This window comes from Cyprinodon tularosa, unplaced genomic scaffold (assembly GCF_016077235.1).
Source record: "Cyprinodon tularosa strain WSP-4 unplaced genomic scaffold, ASM1607723v1 ctg297, whole genome shotgun sequence".
In the NCBI taxonomy this organism is placed as follows: Eukaryota; Metazoa; Chordata; class Actinopteri; order Cyprinodontiformes; family Cyprinodontidae; genus Cyprinodon; species Cyprinodon tularosa.
In genome coordinates, this window is record NW_024039004.1 from 188,762 (window position 1) to 211,848 (window position 23,087).

The window sequence follows — 23,087 nt, forward strand, 5'->3', positions numbered from 1 at the left end:
AAGCTCTTTATAGAACTTAAAACAACCTCATACTAGCCTCCTGAACTTAAAACATGTTAATCTTGTGTTTGCCTTTGAAAACTTTGATAAAACAAGAGCAAGTCAATTGAAATGTTTGATTTGAGTTGGAGATCTATGCAGCACAGGTTCTGATCACACCATGGAGCAGTTTTTAAAAGGGCACAACGGTTAAATCGGGGCCTAATCACATCAAACCAGCACAATGTCACCCGACATGGGGCCTGGTGTAGAAAAAAAGACCCAATCAAGTCTCTCCCATGTAAATCCCCTCGAAAAAAGATCAATCAGATGGTGCTTAAATGTTTAAAAATGTAGAAATTCACTTCCCATCAAGGAGATGGTGGCTGTGCTAATCAGTCCCTACATGCTAATGAATTATTCAGTCCAAGGTGCCTATTTAAATAAGGAGTTGAAAACCCAAGTTTCCTGTCCATTTTTATGTTTATAGCTGCCCTGATCACTCTACATGCTCATGACATGACAAGAGTTTTCAAAATCCACTATTTAAATATGTATCTTATAAAGTTATACCAGTTTGACCTCATTATGTTAATGTTGGAGCTTTAGTCCAGATACTCTATAAATCTGAATCTTTTCACATCTTCGCTTATGTTTCACAGCTTACAGTGTGTGGTTTTTTATTCAATGTTATATTGGATCCGCAGATAAAAGAACAAAAATGAAACCAGTTTAAATCGACGGTCCTTTGTGGAGCAAAGTTTGTTTGTTAGCATTTAATTGACATTTATTCAATGCTGCAGGATAAGTATTTATAGGTCATAAATCTGCACAGAGAAACAACTAGGGGTGTAAATAACAATCGCTTTGTATCAATGCATCGATCCAACAGCCGACAATCCGATGCATCGACATGTCCACAAGAGTATTGATTCTTTTTCACACACCTGCATAAACAGTAGGCAAGACAGACATGGCGGAGGGAAAAAGGTGACTTACACACCCCTTGCGGGTTCAAGTCATTTGTGTGGAAGTATTTCGGGGTGTATTCTTGAGTATAGAAAATAATCAAATCATTGGGTCAGGGAGTCGATACTGATTCAAATCGCCATGATGGGTGTGATTTACACCCCTAGAAACAACCAAGGCTTTGGAGGAGCTGCAGAGACGCAGCAGCTCATGAGTGCAGGATCTGATGACACATTATTTACAAATCTGGCCTTTATTGGAAAGCGGCCAGAAGAAAAGCCAATATAAGAACACATGTACTAAATGGGTATGTAAAGAATAAGCGGTTTCAGCTAGTTTGATGTTTACTTTGGTTGTCCTTTGTTTACTCTTTGCTGTTATGTCATTTTTGCCCTCTTGTCTCATGCAGGTAAAGGAAGCAGACACCTGTTTATCTTCTACGTTGTTTATTTTGCTTTTTTGATCAATTGATTCATTCTTATCCCCTCTTTCTTTCTCACCTATCTTTCCATCTGTGTCCTTTGCTTACAATTATATTCCCTAAATCATTTTCAATTAAGTTTCATGTATAATTAACAGGCAGAACCTTACAGAAACAGCCGTAATTGCAAATCTGTTGGGCTATTATCTTGCTCTGGGACGTCGCTTCCCAGAGCTGTATTGGAAAAGCAGGAAATAAAAATAAAAAAAGCCTCATTTTCAGTTTTCCACGAAGCAGGTGGAAGACACAGTGGATAGATGGTTTGCAAAATAAAAATATTTGGCCAACATGAAAAATATGTGTTAAAAAAAAGAAATTCCAAGGATGCATTATCCCCATGATTCCAGATAGGCAGTATAATGCTGTGAAGTTGCTTTTCTTTAGCAGTGACAGTTAAAATAGTTACGAATAATAGGATAGTAGTCATAAATAGTAAATAGTAGGATAAGTGCATAAATAAACACATGTTAATCATGGAAGCAAGGCTGTTAGAGGCAGTAAAAACCTTCAGTCTGGAGTGCCAGCTTGGCAGGAAGGAATATCAAAGCATTTGCATAAGTTAGAATGGCCCTGTCACAGTCAAAGCCTCCATTAGACAGATAGTCTGCAGCAAAGATTAAAAACAAAATCATCTGATGGAATAAGAGCTTATCTGCAAAGAATAAAAAAATATGCAAAACAGTCCTCTAGTTCTATGGTTCTTAAAGGGATTGATTAAGGAGGACTGACCTGTAAATAAATATATATATATATATATATATATATATATATATATATATATATATATATATATATATATATATATATATATAAATGGTATTTTCTATGTCAATACTCAGTTATGGATGAAGGTGATCGAACACAATCGGTTTTATATTCCCATCAGCAGGTGGCGCTGTGTAAACATCAAACATAATCTTTGATATTCCTCCAATAAACAGACAGATTAAAGGCAGGAAACCTGGGCTCTAATTAGGCTTAATATCAGGATTATATTTGGTATTTTTAGAAAATCTTAAAAGTGATGCGCATTATTCTAGAAGGTCTATCCAAGACAAATCAACTTAAAGTGGAGCAAACAATAATAATAATAAAATAAAATGTCAGCGAGGGATTAAGAGGAATTAATGGACATAGAAGCAGTGAGTAATTCATACTGTATATCTGCGTTATTTATTTTTTGCCTCCCCATTGTCGTTTAATACCACAACACACCGATGGATGGAGCCAGCATAAGAGGCTCTGCTGCTGAGCGTAAAAGGAGGGGGCTGGATCGGAGCGGAACATCTTTCCTGGCGGTGCCAGGTGTGTTCAAACCTGTAGCAGACAAACGTTTAGCAGATGTCTCTCCACTCACTCACTACCGGGAGGATCTGAGCTGCGCAAACAGCCAACCCGGTGAAGGCTGCTCTCAGCCTGCCCACAGGTATGAGGGATCCTCTTCGACGCTTCAGACGCTCCTCAACCCACCGGAAAGTGCGTGATTATTATTTTTCCGTCTCCGATTCTGACTTATTAAAGCAGCCAATCGACGCGCGGACGCCTGTTTTCTTATCATCCATCCCGACGTTGTCCATTCTCTATCTTTACGCACAAGACGCGGTTGGAATCACTACGGGAGAAACCGGAGCCCTTTGACGCATCAGCATCAGAGCAGCAGGTGACCATCAGAAATGTCAAGAGGATGAAATCCCCCGCAGGTCGACAGAATAACTCCTGGGGGTCAATCAGGCTGCGTCACTTCACGCTCATTTAACAACAAACGCAAAGGAGCCTCCCGTCACTTTTGATTCTTTATTTCTCCAATAAAAGGAGAAGCGATCATGTCCAGAACACTGAAGAAGAAGAAACACTGGTCCAGCAAAGTGGTGGAGTGCGCGGTGTCATGGGGGAACCTGGAGGACTTCGGCTCCATGGTGGAGATCCTGGGAGGAGCGGAGCTCGGACAGTTCCCCTACATCGGCCAGATGAAGCTGGACGTGCTGGTGTGTCACGTCGGGAAGCTGCCCTACTACGGGGACGTCCTGCTGGAGGTGAACGGCACGCCCGTCAGCGGGCTCACCAACCGGGACACCCTGGCGGTCATCCGCCACTTTCGGGAGCCGATTCGCTTGAAGACCGTCAAACCAGGTGCGTCCTCAGCCCCTCTGCTCCCATCGGCCTGTCACCTGAGCTCTGCTTGGAAGATGAGCGTTCTGATATGTGCCATCCACAAAGCAAAACAACCCACATGACTGTGCTCAATAAGGGTTTTCTCTTTTAAACACTGCAAAAACTGAAATCTAAAGAAGTCAAATTTTCTTAAAATAAAGGATTTTTTTCTTGAGTTGAGGTGGTAAGTGAGACACTTTGCCAATAGAACAAGACAATTTACATTTAAAATAAGAATAAACTTTTGCATTCTCTTATTTCAACTGCATATTATCTAATTATCTTATTTTAAGAGTTAAAATACAAATTCCATTGTTAAACTATCTTATTTACCTGCTCAAATTAAGAGTAAATAAACTTAATTTAAGACATTTTTGCTCATTTCTAGATGGTTTTTGCAGTGCATGACAATAATATCCATATATTATTACATTAATTTAAATTCAGTTATTTAAAAATACAACAAAATCTTATGTGGGAGCACCCAGCACTTCTTTTTCTGCAGGATAACCCAGACTTCTGTTACTGCCTCCTGTCCCATAAACTCTAATGACCAGTTCTCTCAGCACTTTCTCAGGCAGATCGAAGAGTGATAATGGCCATAATGGCATGTAGCCCAGTTGGAGCCATCTCAGCTAAGTGCACTTACAAGCATAAAAATAAGGGTCAGTTTCACCCTTCTATTATTCACCCAGCCCCTTTGCCCATTGATCACACATGCATATTGGTGGGTGGTCCCAATCAGCCTCTCCAATAATTGGGCTTCAGAGTCTCGACTGTTGGCTGAAATATGTGGAGTTTCTCAGGAATTAAGCAGATGCACTCATCAGATTTGGGTCCAACTTTAAGATTAATGAGTCTCTTTTTAGTTTTATGCTGGACGTACTTTTCTTTAAATATATGCTAGAGCTGGAATGTCTGAACACCAGCTGAGGTTGCTGAAAAGGTTACATCAGCATCATCAGTGGCAGCAGCTGAGTCTCCAAACCTCAGGCCAGAATCCCCGAATATTAGCTGCATGAGTGGACTCACATCAGACTGTATGTTTACCAGCAGCTTCCCTATAATTTATTTATTAAAGTATTGATTTTTTTAAACATATTTTGCAAGGAGGAAAGAAAAGAGAGAGAAAAAAAGCTGAAATAAACAAGTCTGGTCCGTGTTGGTTGTGCATGCTTATTAAGGTGTGTGTCTTTTCATGGCTATGCACTCCTCAGAGCTCCTAACACCATGCTCTGCCCGACTAACCAAGGATGATTAATAAAGGGCATGGAGGAATGAGAGTGCAAGGCGGGGAGAGAGACACAAAGGAACAGAGAGACTGGGAGAAAAATCCACCCTGCCTTTGGCTCCGGGCTGTACTCCCACACAAGGCTGTTTTTTCCCATTTAAGTTCCCAGGGAAATAATAGTGACAACGTCTGTAAAATACCCTACATAACATTTCACTTTCATGCTTAGAAGCCTAAATTAACTGTTACTCAGATTGTCAATGATGGGATTCCCAAAAAAAGCTCTTCCAGATTCCCTTTTATCAGTGTAGAAGTGAGCCTGCTACATTGCCTTATTACATTTCTTGCACATCTGCATTATGAGTATACATTCCTGTGTGGTAACCTCATGTTTTATTCACACCTCTTGCATAATTGAGTCAGTGAGTGGATTTTCTCCAACCAGTTGGAGGCTGGGGGGCCTGGGGGATCAGCTGTTACCAGGAAGCCCACAGAGCTGCCAATAACACGGTTCCGCAGACTGCAACAGGGAGAAAGTCTCTTGGTCCCCCAGATGTTCCGCCGTGCCTTTCCCAGTATTCTCTTGTGTTCTTTCTGAATTAAGCTCTGGAGATGATGGGCTTCCTGTGCTGCTGCTGTCTGGGGCGGAGCTTGGAGGGAAGATGGAGAGGGTGTGTCGACGCAAAGACTGGAATTGGGAGTTTGGGCAAGGATGAAGAGAGAGGATGCATGATGCGAGTCACTACATGGGCTATTATCTCTCTGCTATTGATCGAAATGGAGTGAGTGTGAGGTGAAAGAGTTGCACTTGGTCTTTCCTCTAGTTTCATTTCGATTCCTTTAGTGTATCATATATACTCTGTTGGCTGCTAAAAGGTTCCTCGTACTTCCATGTGGGGCAGATGTGGATCAGTGGGTCATGTAGCAGCTCCATATAGCTCACAGGTTTTGTTTTCAACTCCTTACCTACATTGACACTAATACACTTACTATAATGACTCATTTATTGTTGTTTTCATAATCCCTTTTCCTTCTCTAAAATAAAATAGTTCAAACTTAGCCAGCTTGATCACTTGTCATGGAAAATATGTTGATTTGCCTATTTTTCTGTTGTCTTTGATCAAATTTCGATTTAAAGCTCTGAGCACATCTCTGCTTTTGCAAACAACCCAGGCTAAACATTCAAACGAAAATCTTAATGACTGGGTTCCCAAAAATCCTTCCTTCTCATATTTACGCTTTGCTCTGTCTCGTATATGTCTGCACAGCTGCAATCACTGTGGAGCTGAAAAACGTAGGCACAGTCATTTATGTAAAGCTGAAAGGATGATGACTCTGACGGCAAATAAATAATTTCACATTGCGGTGCATGGTGGAGCCGGCACAACAAGGGTTCTTTTGTCTTTTGGTAGGCTAATATTAGCTGTGTGAATATATGAAACACATGTAAACAAGATGTCTTATTTGTCCTTATGAATTCTGCTTCCTTTACAGACCCAGTCAGACTGTTGCTCATATACGTTTAAAGCTACTTTATTAGATCACCTTTTGACTTCAGACCTGCTAGGATCCACAATTATGCATGTAGGAAACATTCTTTTGAGGTTCTGGTCTTTCACTGATTTGATGCTAATTTGTCTGCAGATCGTCCCTAATGCATAGCTCCCATTGGGATTAAGATTTTAATATTCTTTTGTATAGCCCTCTGCTGCAGTAGCACATCTGCTCCAAAGTTAAAAATAAGATGTTTTCAGAGACTGTATCCCACAAATCTTTGATTTAAAGAAGTCATAACCTGTTACTTCACATATAAAATCCTTCTGAAAGTGTCTTTAAATTAATCTTAAAAATGTTTAGGAGACTAAAATACTTAAATAGATTTAATTCTGATCCCTTTTTATTTCTCCTTTTTTTTCTTGCAAGTGTACGCATGAGAATTTGAATTCCATGTATGGGGTTCATGTGGATGTAGCGTTAGCAACATTAGCAGTTTGCTATGGTTTGTTTGAGGCTCTTATTGTTGGAATCAGTCTTTCTGGTGGAATAAAGATGAACGTGGTGATAGCAATGTGGGGTAATGTTGGCAACCTTTCACGAATTATCTAAATCAAGGTGGAGAACAAACATCACTCTCTGTGGAGAGCAAACTGTTGTGGGCTTTTCTGATTATAAGAAGAGCCCAAACAAGATGAAAATAAGCCACTTTTACATTCCTTATTCTGTGGCTGGTTTTGACTGAAGGTCAACACACACATTTAAACATAAAGAAAAGAAAGCGTCAGATTTCCAGGTAATGGCACCTTTAACAAGAAGTGTCTAAAACCAGTCCCCTCATTCTCCCTCTGAAGCGGCATTTCAGCAAGGTGCCATTGTCTAAATTATTGCTGCTCATAACAATTTCTCTTTTTCTAACAATTATTTGTCATTTCAACAGTTAGTTTTGTATAAAAACCTTTAGGAAGAATAGTTTCGGAAGGACTCAGACCAACCCATTTGGCAGCAAAAGCCACATCGAAAACAGTTTTAACCTCCTTTCTATCTCATTCAGACGCTTTGTTCAAGTTGCAAGAAATCATCTTAACCACAGTAAGATTCTTTAAATGCTTCGACGTGATCAGCCTTTTAGCTATTTGTAAAAGCCAGCTATTGAACAGGTGAATCTAATAAAGTATGCATATTAACAGTTTGCAGGAACTGTATATAATTTTCAGCAAGCCTACTAATATGCATGTAACAGTTTTCTTGGCTAATTTGACTGTTAATTGTCCTTAATTCTGAATTCAAATTGCAGGATTAGTTTATTTAAGCCTGCGCTAATTCTATTAGGTACCACCGTGTATTCCCTACTCTTGATTGCAGCTGTATTTACCTGGCTTTGCTCACACAGCAGTGTGTTTTCCATTACCTGTTGATCATGCCAATAAAGAAGAATACAGACCGACATGAGCCTCCGAGCCAATGTATCAAACAGCAATAGAGAGTGTGGGTTAATCACATTAATGCACCGCTCATATCACAAAGTGCCTCTCATTGGAATCACGCTCTTGACAGGCGATGCTTTGTCACAGAGTAGAGATTTGCAGTCGGCTGTTAAAAAAGAAGGGATGAGGATAAGAGATGGAATATAGACTGAAAGATCTCCGGTCAAATCAGCGAAGACTTGTTCTTGCCTCAGATATTTCTCACAGTAGGATGAGAAAAGCAGCACAGCCATTTTATATACTGCTCCTCTGGCGCTCATAAGAAAGTGATTTGAAGCTAAAGGAGCTTTTTCTTATAGACTTTAAAGCAATTATGTCTTCTTTTTTTAGATTTAGTAGGACATTGCCTGTTCAGCTGTTTATATTTTGTCACTGATTGTTTTATACAAATTTTACTTGTAATAAACTTAAAAGTTCATGCAATATGTTGTGCATTTAGAGAGTTTTCCGCACCCTTAGAGTGAAATTAATTTTACATAAAAAGAAAGAGACTGCTGGAATTTGTAAAGAAAACTTATGAATAATTAAAAATGCAGATTACTGAAAATATAGAGGATGTTAATGTTTTTTTTAGAATACTTTCAGAATATTGCATCAGTTTGTATCCTCCTGCTGTGTATATGGAAACCAGAGCTCTGCATTGCCTTTCATAGACAAAAAAACCCCCATCCTTGTAAGTTTGCATGTTTTAACCCAACAGATGCAAATGTGTTTCCTCGATTACTACTGCCAAGTTGAGTGTTTAAAGTTTGAGAGGATTTCTTGTGGCTTGCAGGGTTTCCCTGTATTCAATTCATTTAGCTATAAAAAAGGTATGTGAAGTACAATCCAGATTTTATTGATCTACTTTGTCTAAAGTGATTCTCTTTTATAGAAATAAGTGTGGCAAAAAGATTCAGCTTTCTGTCATGGAACCCTTACGACCATAAAAGCTGCTATATTGTTTAAGATTAGTTAACTAAAATAGACTCGATTTGCTCTGAAATGTACTAATGCTTTAAAAACATGCTTAGATTTTTGAAAGCGCAGCAGTTAAAACACTAAATAGCCATCCTCCTAATTTTTCCCGCTGGTATATCACATATCCTTCAGATTATGTTCGATTGCCATTCCCGAATGTTTATTTTTACACATTTAAAGGCAATGGGTAGAAATATGTGTTTGAGCATCCATATATATATATATATATATATATATATATATATATATATATATATATATATATATATATATATATATATATATATATGTATATATATATATATATATGTATATATATATATATATATGTATATATATATATATATATATGTATATATATATATATATATATGTATATATATATATATATATATATATATGTATATATATATATATGTATATATATATATATATGTATATATATATATATATATGTATATATATATATATATGTATATATATATATATGTATATATATATGTATATATATATATATATGTATATATATATATATATATATATGTATATATATATATATATGTATATATATATATATATGTATATATATATATATATATATATATATATATATATATGAATATATATATATATATATATATGAATATATATATGAATATATATATATATATATATATGAATATATGTATATATATATATATATATATGTATATATATGTATGTATATATATATATGTATATGTATATATATATATATATATATGTATATGTATATGTATATATACATATGTATGAACAATATGGTATTTCCTCGCTTTGTTCTCTTAATATCCCTGTAAATTTTGTGTTTGTTTGCTTCTCAGTATGTAATCCTACAACACGTTTTGTTGATGTGCAGCTTGTTAGTCCTTTGTGTCTCTCATCAAGCAACTCCAGAATGTGCCTGAGGCGGTTGTCAGGCAAGTGGCGAAGTGCTGCAGTCCTACCTCACACACTCACTACAACACACTCTATCCCAGTGGGGTTTGCTGGATGCTTTGGCCTCTTAGTCTGACCTTAAGTATTATAAAAGAGTGCACACTTTTAATCTAAACTTAACATTTCAACAAAACAACTTGGAAGTCCATCACCTAATGGTGACTTCCAACTAGGAAGATACAGTATTTGTTGGAACCACTTATGGATATGCATAGAAAAGCCATAAAATTGATTTTTCTTTTTTGAGAAGTATTATAGTTCTCCACTTAAGAACGAAGAAATATCAACCATTGATTTGTTGTTGTTTTTTTATGAGCAAGAAAAAAAAAAAAAAAAAAGTGAAGTAATAGTTTTTACCCAAATCACTCCTGTGCCAATTATTCACTCACAGTAGCTTTAAAAGTCCCTGTTGTGAAGCAGTTAAAGGCTTTAACTATAATGTGGCAGACATGAGTTCAAAATGTAGGAGAACTAATAAAAAAGCACAGCAATCAGGGAGAGATGCCAGGAAGAGCCTTTTCTGTTGCACCGTCACAAATGTAAACATGCAGAATTTGCTAAATTGTACTGACTTCAACTAGACCTGCATGCTTTAGTGACATGAGCTTTTCAATCAACAAAAGTACAGGTGAGTTTTGGCATATATATATATATATATATATATATATATATATATATATATATATATATATATATATATATATATATATATATATATATATATATATATATATATATATATATATTGTACACAGTGTTACTCACAGCTGAGCATCTGATGATGTTATGCTGTTTTTCTTTTAAAGTCCAAGGGAACTGACTTATCATTGGGTCTTTCAGCAGGCTAATGATCCAAAACATCTGCTCAAAGCAACACAGTAACAGTTTGCTGGACACAAAATCTGTTTTCCTTTTATGGCCAACTCAGTCCCTAGACCTAAATCCTATTGATAACCTCGGAGATGGTCTGAAAAGTATAATTGAGGATCCAGGACTCTGAAAAATCTGGAGAGATTGTGCAAAGAGGAATGACTAAATTTCTAACTTGCAAAAGAGGGCTGACCAAAGCATTGACAACATTGGTACAAAACGTACCACAAATGGCTGTATTAACTTTATTGCAGAATTTTCCTCAACCAAATCAATTTTCTAAATTTTTTTTAACTCAGGCCTTTGGCAAAAACTTATCATGGCTGGTTAAACCGAAGAAAGTGGAGTCAACACTGAAATGCACATGAATTAAACTCTTATCTAAATAAAAAATAATAGTTTCCTGAAATTGTTAAATTTTACCTTACTCCATTGTGGAATATGGTTTGTTAAGCTTTGCTTTTTTTCTTTAGATATTTCCAGTTTGAAAGGCTTAAATACAAAAGATATGCAGATTTAGATTATTCTTAAATGTTGAATAGAACGGTTATGCAGGTTGTAGCTTCTGATAATATTGTTCTAACAGTCCTATACTTAAAATGCAGAGTGCATTCTTATAAAAATCCAACTGCATGATAGCTGAGAGCCTTAACTCCAAAGGCTTCCAGAAGGTGTCAAGGCTAGGAAGGTGGGGAGTTTGGCTTTTGCAAGTAGGAGGTGCTGTGATGAAACTACAAAACAAGATCAGAGTTGCCCCCCCCCCCCACACTCACATACCTTATTAATTCATTATTTTTTTGTTTGGTTTTTGAGCTGTGTACTAAATCGATGTGCATGTGGATTTGCGTGATAACTGCTGGAATTAGAGTAAAGCGGTGGGCTAGAGTGAAAAAGCACAGCGTGACTCCCTGTTCCCAACCCCCTTTCATTATTACCACTTTAATCAAATTGGCGCAGCTCTTGTCACACACTCCACCAGCACCTGCAACAATCTCAACGTAAACAGCATGCTTGATGAGGCAGCTTGGAGCTGGCACTGGGTGTTTTGAGATCAATGATGAAATGTGTTTTATCGTGATTGCCACATGGTGGTGAAAATGAGCTCTATGTGTAAAAATCTATGTGGCTAAGTTTGTGCTCATGGGACACGGGAGGTTGAGTATATCACAACCTGAAATCTGAAATTAGTGCAGGACAATTAAAAAAGAACTACTTTCCATTTTTTTTTTAGAAATAGCAATAATATATTTTTAAACATTCATAAACTCCCTGGATGTCTCCCTGGTGAAGTGTTTTGGGCACGTCCCACTGGAGGATGCCCATTGGGAGACCCAGGACACGCTGGAGGGATTATGTTTCTCGGATGACCTGGGAACGCCTTGGGGTTCCCATGGAGCTGGCCCAAGTGGCTGGGGATGGCATAAACTCCCTCTAAATTACAATTTACATATAAAATGAATTATTATTGAATAATTATATTAATAATTGCATAATTATAATAAAAATATGTTCCCTATTCGGCAACCTTTCGTCTGCTTAGATGTTAATGTCAACCTAAATTCCAGATTATTTCTTTCCTATGAAAGTCCCATTAACTACCTGGGATTTTTTATTTTACGGTTTCCAGAATCATAGGTAATTTTTCTGTTTTCCGTTTTAACTGTATCCTCGCAAATGACAGAAATTTTATTAAAATCTAGCTAGTGATGTACAGGGAAGTGGCAAGGAACACTGTACTACACCTCCAGTCCACTGGGTGGCAGCGGTAGGACCCTAAAATCTTGAAACGAGCAGATTAGAAATTAGAGAGACTAGCCTTCTCAGCTGTTCATGCAATTACGTTATGCCTCAGAAAAAGCAAAGTTCCATCAGTTGAAAACTTTTAGTTTATGACATTAACTACAATCACAGACTTGGGCCATATTGTTTGGGGAATTGAGACACATTCCATTCTTCATTTTGCTCCCTGATTTTCAGCTTATGGCTGGATGGCTCTGTATCTGTTATCTCTGCTGTTTTCGTCACTGCACATCTGAATAAAGGTTTGCTCGTTTGAACGCGAGCTCGACAAGCGTTGCATTGCTTATTGCCCGAAGAGATGCTAAACCATTCTTTTGCTGGTAAAAAAACATAGAAACCCATTTGGGTTTCAAAGCTTAGCAGTGCACACATCGCTTCTTATCACAAAGGAGAATTAGTAAAACTTCGGTTGCCTTGCAACTATGACAACCATCAAAATCGCGGCCCCAAATGTTTGCTCTAATTATTTTTTTGTTTAAGTAATTAAAGAACTCCAGTAGTCGTGCAGTTGTTGCAGGCAAATATAGAGATAAGGGTTTATTTTCAGCTTTACTTTCCTACTCTTTTGTCGAATATGAAAGTTAAATAAAGCTACCTTATAAAGCGTAACTTTAATTTAAGCTAAACTGATTGCTTAGTGACAGATTAAACTATAATTAACTAAACATTAACAGTTAGATATCACCTGACTGAATTATGTCTTGGTTAGATGATAGCAGGTGAGGCGACTTGGCTGTAAGAGCAGCAGGAAACAGAAATATGGAAAAAGACGTAGAGCCTGTTGGCAATTAAGCAATATCTTGATAACTCAATCGTATATTGTAAATTTACTCAGCTTCATTCTGACATAAACACATTTTTTACATAATATGTAAAACAGATCAAACTTAAAAGTCAGAACTCTGCAAGAAAGAGTCCACCACTTATCGTTGCTCATCTCTATCAATCCTCGGGTCGTCTTAAATTCCTACCATAAGACTAAGACCTTCTATCTAGGAAGTTGTGGAACCTGAAAAATTAATTTTTTTTGTGAAAAATTGTTTAAAAACATAAACTATAAAATTCTTAGGCAATTGGGGGAAAAGGGACAATATATTATTCAGAGATCAGATGCTGATTTTGATAAAGAATGCTGAGAGTATTTGCAACATGTTAAGGTTATAAACAGGATTTTGCTCAATACCCTGGATATTTCATTGAGGTTTGGGTCCTATGGAAGCAGGGAATAGTGGACAGTGGTTACATAGCTAGAGCTTAATGAACAATCAGAGTGTGGGAGATCAGCAAGAGCAAAGAACATAATCTCTGCAAGTCATATCTAAACTACGTGGAGAGAAAGCTCATTATGGCACATTGCATCTTCAGTGTTAGAGATTTGTCTCTTTAATTGCATTTTCTACAGCAACTCACAATAGCAGTGGCCATGAAACCATAAAGCATACAAATAGCATTTGGGTGTTTACACTGTTTCCTCAGGGATATATTTCTTTTCATCAGTGGGGGCTCTGGTGGATTTATCTTCCTGTGTGCCCTGAGTCCCTGTTCCAATTAAACACTCATCTTATCTTAAATGTGCTTTAGTGTGCAAATGACAATGTAATGGCTGTTTCTAATGCAGACCTTTTAAACAAGTGTTTATTAGGTATTTAGTTATATTTTTGGCCATATTTTGCATGCTCTAATTGCGATACATTTTAAAATGGAGTTTTCGTTGTTTACTGAGAAGTTTGAGAATAATGGGTAATAATGGGCAGCTTTGACCTGCAGTCAATAATGGGCAATGCCTTGCTACCCACCATTTCTCACAGTTGTCTCCTCTTTGCCCATCACTGAGCATACGTACTGGGCTTGATGTCCACATGTCAAATGTTTTTTTTTAGATAAAATGTTCTAGTTAGTGCCATAAAAATAGTTTAACCATAGGCAATCTCAGTTTCATTACCTGGAACTAGAAAGTTTGACTACAAACTAAATATTTGTCTCAAGTCGTGTTTAATTTATGAAAAATGACTGTAGATATCACAAACTTGAGGCCTCGTCTACAATATTTTTTCCATGCAATCAGGGGAAAAAGATTGTGCAATGACGTCCTTTCGGATAGGCTGTATTGTATACTGATTAATGGTTGTCATAGTAACCTACAGAGTAGTAGCATTGCCTACTCTGTAAGGCATTTGGAATAGCATGTGCCAATAAACAAAGTCAACTGACAATCCAACAAAGTTTTTTATCTACTTACTGATGCCGCTGAGCAAGCATCATCAGTCAGTTTATTAAACATGGATGTTTAAGGACCATTGACTACTAATCAGTTTTGTTCAGATTGTAACATGGTAATAAAATATCCTCTAACTTAACTCTGATCTTATTCTCTCTCTGTGATGATCCCAACCACTACATAATGCCTCTGCTTTTTAAATTAGAACCACTTCCTATTTGTTTAATTTAGCAACTCAATATTAGCAAATGATAAAGTATGTCTACTGCCTTTTGTAAATAAATCCACATTCAGATGTATGTTTAAAATTGACAGCATTTAATCAGTGTTTTTCTGCATGTTCTAAAAAAGCTTAAGGTTTTATTTTTCATAAATCGAAAGAAAAACAAAATTGAATTCATGGCCTAGAGGAATGCAGTGTTCACGGAGGACCAGATGTTATTAATCCTTTTTAATTTTAGTCATTACAGGCATAAGACTAGCCTTGGACAATTTGCAAATATAATCTCTGCCTGCAACACATTAAAACCCTTAAAATGGCAAAATATAATAATACCTCCTAAGATGATTTTATGTGATAGATGGGCAATCAGAAAATCTCCATGTCATTTGTCTTCTCTTTAACGGCATCAGTCACATTCTGTGGGATAACATTCTTTTTTTTGGGAGGTAAACCGCATTTGTATCTTTGTGAGTGTTTGGTCAGCATATTGGTGAGGATGATTTGACTGGTTTAACTTCTTCATCAGGTACTCTCATTTGTTTTACCAGAATCACAGCAGTCATGCACCAGCTGACTGACCTAACCCGCTAATGATGTAGTTTATTTAACAGCGACGACTCTAAGCAATAATCTTTGCACCTCATGTTCAGCTGCATTTAGTGATGGCACTGGTCTCTTCCCACCTTCCTATTATCCAGATGTGCTTTATGCTTCAATGGGTGTTTATCATTGCAAGGAATGTGCTCAGGTCACCTCTAGACAGCTCATGGGTAATGGGCCTTGACATCTGAATTAGTCTGCTCTAGCAAGAGACATTTAGTGAGAGCTTTGGAGGCTGAGGGCGATGCTCACAGGCGGACGTAAACAGCAGTGGGAGTGATGGGTCTGAGGGGTGCTATTCCAGCAGCACTGATGGGATGCTTCCCAAAAATATGGTCAATAAGGAAGCGGTCACAGTATGCATTCACAGATGGTAGAAGGAACATCGGAGGGTGATGCATGTTTGGGACAACTTTAATTATGTGTTTACACTTTGGATACAGCTGTCTAAACAGCAAACCAGGCTATTGCCAGCATAAACTTTGCAGAAAGCACAGGGCTCAGATTTAAAACTGCATCTTTTTCTCAGTTTCTCTGCGTCCGCGCTGTGTTAGCGGCTGGGCCAGCTGTTATGTTCATCCCCACTCCTGCTTCTTTATTATTCTTTGGTTGTGTGATTCGCTGTGTGCTCGTGGCGGCAGGGGAACGGCTGGCTTTCTGGAATTTTAATAACGGCGAGCTGGTGCCAAGCTTTCCATTCGCCGTTTGCTTGGGGTGTGCAGCGGAATGCCAATGAGACATTAGGGCTGAAGCAGGATGGATCGGATCAGGCAATGGCAGGCTGGATCTCAGTGGCTGGAGAGCCCTTTACGGAGTGAGAAGTGTGCATGTCGGCTCCCAGAGGTGGCACAGCATGAGGCACTCTGTGTCTCAGGGTTATCTCAGCACACCTCATCGTTGGTGTGCGCCCTCTCTTGTGCTTCTCTGTCAAGAGGGAGATAATCTAAGAGCATTCTGTTCTTTGACTCTTGTCTATTTGTGTATAACACACTGACCCTGAGAGAAGGGATATTAGATTAAACCTGATAGATCTTGATTCAGTAATGATACACTGGTAGTCTCCTCCTCTCCTCTCCTCTCCTCTCCTCTCCTCTCCTCTCCTCTCCTCTCCTCTCCTCTCCTCTCCTCTCCTCTCCTCTCCTCTCCTCTCCTCTCCTCTCCTCTCCTCTCCTCTCCTCTCCTCTCCTCTCCTCTCCTCTCCTCTCCTCTCCTCTCCCATGATGTATGTGGTGTCTGGTTTTTATGACTAGCAATGCATCACCCAGTCTGTCAGTTTTCCTGTGATCAGTTCTGGCTGTTGGAAATACATCAGATATTTCAGTCAAGGTTTTGAACAAAGATTGTGTTCTTTGACACATTATGAGTGTACTAAAGATGGATCAAAAGCAACGACATGATATTTAATCAATTGCATTTATAGAAGACTTCAGGACAAAAATTACAACCCCCAGAACACTGCTTTTAAACAAGTTTACTGCCAAAAATTAGGGTATAACTGAACGGTTTTCAACATGACTGTACGAGGTTCACCTTAAAGGGGAAATCTAGATAGATAGATAGATAGATAGATAGATAGATAGATAGATAGATAGATAGATAGATAGATAGATAGATAGATAGATAGATAGATGTCTCCTTGAACCCCAGTTGGCCTCGGCAGATGAGGTTCCTTCCTGTTAAAAGGAAGTTTTTTCTCTCCACTGTCGCTACAACAATGCTTAGTGTGAGGGTTTGCATTCGGGTCAATGAGTTGATGCAATCAATTGGTTTTCCTTAGATATAAAACTTTGAATCAATTTGAGTGAATGATCTGGTGAACTGTAAAGTACCTTGAGATGACATGTGTTGTGAATTGGCGCTATATAAATAAACTGAATTGAACTGAAGTAAATATAATATGCTTTTCATTGTTTTCTTTGGTGTGTGTAATACTGCTCTGCTGTGTTTTGTATTGTGATTGACAGGGAGACTGATCTGAGAACATTGTTTGGTCTTAGCACTGTTTGAGCTGCTTGAGGCAATAGTTTGGTTTTGCAGGAAGACTCAGATGTTTGGTAAAAGTAGTTTAAACATTGGATTCTGTGGTTACAGTTTAGAGAAAGGGATGAATGGCTTTTAGAAATGTGTTTTAGCATTTGAAGAAAACATTGTTAATGGAGCTCTGTGATTCTTTGGTTTCTTGTACATGCAAAATTGCATACACACACACACAGAGACACATCCTCACACTCTCTCTGGTACATTAATCTGTCTCTTTCGCAGCATGCACGTGGGTCTCCACATGACGCAGATGTTGTTAGCAGTGGGATGGAAAGATGGGAGGATGCAGAACGCCCAGTTACCCAGTCATTGCTTAATCTGATTACAGACAGTTCCATGCAGTCGTCATGACTGTTCAAGGGCAGGCATTGGGAAGGGGGCAGATGGACAAGCCTTGGTTGTTACCAGCTGCTATTGACTCTGTTGTGTAATGTACAGTGAGGAGAGGATTTCAAGAAGCATGTGCTAGCTTTGTAGTGCATTTCGTTGTAGGGTTATCACATCATTCAGTGGTCCTTTGTGGGATTGCATTTGCATGTTGTCCATGCACACACTTTGGATTAGATTTTTCTTCAGCAGGAGCTGTAGTCTATCACGTAACTTTGAATGATTCCACTGGATTTTAGTTCTTGTCAAAATACGCTCTTATGTCCACAGTTTCTATTGTTTGGGGCAAAGTTCAACATTTGTTTTTATTTGCTCCAAAGTGGCCATTTAGAACATACGCCTTCGCTGCTTTCACATATCCAAGCTTGCACTATTTTTACATCAAACCCTTTGAACACTTCCACTCCAGGGTGTAGTTTCTGAGGTTGCTGACCCATCTCTGACCCTGAAATGAACCAGAGAGCCTTACTCTTGCACAGTCACCGCTGTTGGTCTAGGCACACTTTGTTCAAACCCCTGGTGTAGTTTGCTTGCAGTGTGAATATGTGGCAGGTGCCAGTAGACCAAAAGCACCAAGAAAGGATGTGACATAAGAACAGCATGTTAGAATAGTGGAAGCAGACAGCGCAACAGTGCAGTGTAGAGGTGGCAGCTTTCTGGTGCTAGCCTTTAGAGGCTAACTGCTGGAGGTGGAAGGAGGACCTTAGTACATTGGAGAAACTTGCTGGGCAGACAGAGTGGCCGAGTGGTGGAGAGAAGGCGGCAGCTTGTCTGTGCTAGTGGTAGGACAATGAAACAGTCCTCCTGGGCTAAATTAGGACCTGTTTGGCCGTGACCCCATCCTGGAGAGAAATATCAGCTGTGCTGCTGCCATCAACACCTTTGTTTATAGATGTTGGAGATCTGCCTGTTTTTCAGTGTAGTCCTGTTTCTCTGACTCAGTCCTGTTGAATGTGCTCTTTTTGCCCTCTGACGTGGGCTATGGACAGGGCCGCCTGTGGTGCTGGTTGACAGTTGCATTTTTATCTGCTTCTTTATGTATGGCTTCTGTCTCCATGAACCCCAGTCGGCCTCAGCAGATGGCCGCTCACACTGAGCCTTGTTCTGCTGGAGGTTTCTTCCTGTTAAAAGGGTGTTTTCCTCTCCACTGTCACTACAGGCAGGCTTAGTGTGAGGGATTGCATTTGAGTCAATGAGTCGATGCAATCAACTGGTTTTCCTTAGATAGAAAACTTTGAATCAATTTGACGGTATGATCTGGTGAACTGTAAATTGCCTTGAGATGACATATGTTGTGAATTTGCACTATAGAAATAAACTGAAGTGAAGTGATTTCTGTATTTATATGTGTGAAAGAAATCACACCAGTTATTTAAAAACATTATAAGTCTTTTAGCCACATTTATTTCATATTTTTACATTTTCTAATTTGGTATCAGGGTTTCTTTTACAGAGTGGTTCTCAGCCTTTTTCTGTAACGCTCAGTCGGTAAATACATTTTGTTCAGTTTATATTTGAACTTTGTCATTTAAGCTTATTTTAAATGAGAGCTCATTTTATGCGATATGAAATGTCACCTCAATGTCTGAATGAATAAAGTTCCAAAAGTGCTCTGCGATTTCTTTGTTATTGTTAAATAATTAGGAAAAAAAGACTGATTGATGCCTTATTCCATATGCTCCCCTGCCTCTTTAGTCACCCCCTGTCAAAAACATGACTTAACATCAGTTTGAACCAGCAGCAAGTAGAGATGAGTGCTGGCAGCTGGTGCAGGGAACGCATCGCTGTCAAATTTGCATGGCAGGAGCTTTGTAAGATGCAATATGGAAGAGAGCTTTACTTTATTAAATTTCAGTCATAACAGTGGAAAAAAGATGGTGGCCTCTGAAGACATACACCGGTTTGTACCTCTCCTTGTCCTTATTTTATCCATTCAAAGTGTTTATATTGTGCTCGTTGTTTGAATTCATGGTGATTTATGATGTGAGCAATGGAAACTGAAGGCAAATCCCTTGTTTGTCAGAACTTGGCAAATAAAGTTGATTTTAATTATATTGCTGAAAATATACAGTACTGAATCAGCAACCTTTCTTTCTGACAAAATGAATGATTGAAACCTGTTTCAATGTCTTTACTGATTTCTTAACAGCGCTGTAAAATGGCAACATAAACTTCTGATGTAATGTTCTATTTTTAAATAGGGCTTTTTATAACCATGCACAATGTAATCATAATAAGAGCTGTATTGCTGAGTTTTTGCCGCATACTTGGCATTTAAAGGCAGAAGTAGTAGCTCCTTGTCAAGCTCTTGGCAGCTTAGCCCAGCAACTTTTCATCCAACAAGTTCATTTCCTTGAGAGGTGATTCAGGGATCAACGGCCACTCTTCAAATCAAACTGAAAACGTATTCTGGTCCTCCTCAGATATCCAACATGAGTAGATTTAGTTTTTTTCAGTGTTCAGATTGATATCAGCATAAGGTTGACTGTTAAATTGCTCTCCTGCAGATCTTGAATAATGATGCTGTTGCTGTTTGCTCATCTCCTGCTCTCCACTGCCGCTGTTGGCTTTCTTTTAACAGATTACAGCGCTTTGCTTTTGTCAGTCAATATGCACTTTATGATGCTTTCATCAAGTTAATTAGTGTGATGCAATCACGTGAATGTTTTGCACTGAACTGGTTCTTCAGTGTATTTTTCCCTGGTTGTTGTTAGTGCTAATTTGTGTTTTGGGGTCATAGTTAAACATCTGTAGCAGCAGCCTGCTGGAAAAGTTTAGGTGTTAACATCAGTTACTGTGATGAAACAGATCTATTCCTTCTCTGGTTGCTGTTTGAGGTGTTTAGGTCAATTCCCTGCAGTCTGTTTAAAATGCAAAAAGAAATTGTGACTCATTTCTTATGTATAAAGCTTTTATTCTGTATTATGATGATACGCTTTCTTAAACTTTGTTTGTTGTAACGATTTGAGAGGGAACAATTTCTCCTAATCAAGCTGCTGGGTTGACGCAGGGGTCATGTTATAATGAGGCTTTACAGCTTACATGTTTTCTAAATCAGTTTGAGACCGTGGCTGTTTACTGAAACCTAGAGTAAGCAGCAAAAACAACAAAAACAACAAATTAATCACAGCACTGTGTAATGTTTGGCGTGCAGAGAATCTGAGACAATATAGTTGAATTTAAGTTTAAATAATGGAGTCCTTATTAAATTTGTCAATTAAATTTTTTTTTCAAATTATGATTCGGATTTGTTGCATATTTGTGCTTTGCAAAACGTTAAAAAATAATAGCAATGAATCCTGGAACTTTAATTTTAAACTGGAGAAATCTCCTCCACAGTTGCTTTTTTTAAAAGTAAATAACATGACTAAGCCAAGAAAATGGCCAGGGAAGCAGTCCAACAGTCAGCATACAACGATGAATCACCTACTTACAGTTTGTGAAAAATTTAATCTGAATGCATAAAAAAATAAACAATGTCTGACATCCAAAAGGATTTAAAATGTCTGAACCATTTAGGGTCCATTGTAAAACAACAAACAAAATAGTTTTATTGTAAAAAGTTGCATTCAATCCAACATTCAGTCCATCTCCTGCGGCTGAGACAGCTCCAGTTCTTCAGAGCAGGCTTTCTACAGGAGCTAGAAGGATGTTTTGGGGCAGTTTTGCCTGTTCTTCCATTGATGAGGACTGAAACTGATGTGGGATGAAGAAGGGCAGCTTTCAGTCACTGCAATTTATCATTAAGGTATTCCATCAGGTTGAGCTGAGGGTTCTGTGCAGGGCAGAAAATATGCATGACACTAAACTCCATAAGTCATGTTTAAAAGAAAAGGCCATCCCCAACCTTTTTTTTTTCTTTTTTTTTTTTTTTTAACAAAGTTTAGTGCAAGAAAATATCAAATACATATGATCAGTTAGCATGGACTTTTTATTTTGCTGAATCTTAAAGCCGGAACCCAATGTCTAAAAAAACACTACACAACACAACCCCCTCTGCAGTAAACATCAAACTTGACACAGTGCAGCGAGACAAGTGCTGTTCTCAAGGCAAGTGCCAAACCCAGACAAATCCTTTGGATCTCCTGACTGAGAGACACATTTCTGAGCCCTAGACTCCAATGATGGAATGCTCTACACTCCTGCATCCACTGTTTTACAATTCACATGACGACGTAAGGATATGATGCTGCTTGGCCAAACTCTATGCACACTGATCTAGAGCTAATCTGAAGACCACATGAGGTTTGTAGTTCTGTACCTAATGACCCTTTAGAAAATCGGTTACCCTTGCACACTTGGTGCCTCAGCATCTGCTGGCCTTGCTGTGGGATTTTGTGTGGCCTACTATTTTGCGGCTGAGTTGCTGACATTCCTAATCACTTCCACTTTGTAGTACTATCACTAACAATTGACTGTGGAATATTTACTCTCAAGAAAAATCCCAATAAAAGCACTCAGTGCATGGTTGACATCATATCATTCACTAAGCACTCTGCATGCTAAGGTGCTGGTTTGTGTACATCTGTGAACATAGGAGTGATTGTAATGTCTGAATTTAACGATTTCCATTAGTGACAAAAGATCTTCTTAATAATCCGTATTAGAGATTACTTACATACTGTCTTTGATTTTACATTTGGAACCAATGAGGTATAGAATGTTAAATTTTTATACCCCCCAAAAGAACAAAAAACTCAACTCCTGCTTAAATGCCATTGCTTTCAAAAGGTAACAACAAATTAACCCCATCATGATGCGTAAAATTGATCAAATATATATTTATATTTTAACAAATTGTATTATAACTGTTTTGATTACAGATTCAGCATAAAGAGCGAAGATTAAATTATAGTTGGTCATTAATCAAAGCCTTGTTTGTCACCAGGCTGCTGCTTCTTCTCTTGCAGTGCGGAGGAGCTATAAAGTAGTATATTTCACATCGGAATACAGCTTCTTTTATTGGTCCATATTTCAAACAGTCATAATGTTGTTGCTGTCATGTTAAAATGAAATTTCAGATGGGTTTATGCATTTAGTGAGAGGACAGAGGAGTCAGGAAATACAGGCTTTATAATAAAACATATTCGTGGACTCAAACATGGCAGGTTTGACGACTAGTCTTTATTCTTTCTTGGAAAGAAAAATGAGATGTTTGAATGTAAAAACCAAACATTTTCTGCTGTCAAATCTGTTTTTTTGAGCCCCTGCTGCTCTTC

At 38.1% G+C, this 23,087-nt stretch overlaps 1 protein-coding gene across 2 annotated transcripts in view; it reads left to right on the forward strand.

Moving 5' to 3' along the window:
- The first annotated feature begins 2,877 nt into the window (after positions 1-2,877).
- LOC119787387 (membrane-associated guanylate kinase, WW and PDZ domain-containing protein 3-like) overlaps positions 2,878-23,087 on the forward strand; it is a 176,915-nt gene continuing 156,705 nt past the window's right edge. For both annotated transcript variants that reach the window (XM_038291224.1, XM_038291225.1), the window contains exon 1: positions 2,878-3,559. In XM_038291224.1, coding sequence (XP_038147152.1) covers positions 3,253-3,559 — 307 coding nt within the window. In that variant the 5' untranslated portion in view covers positions 2,878-3,252. The remainder of the gene's footprint in view (positions 3,560-23,087) is intronic.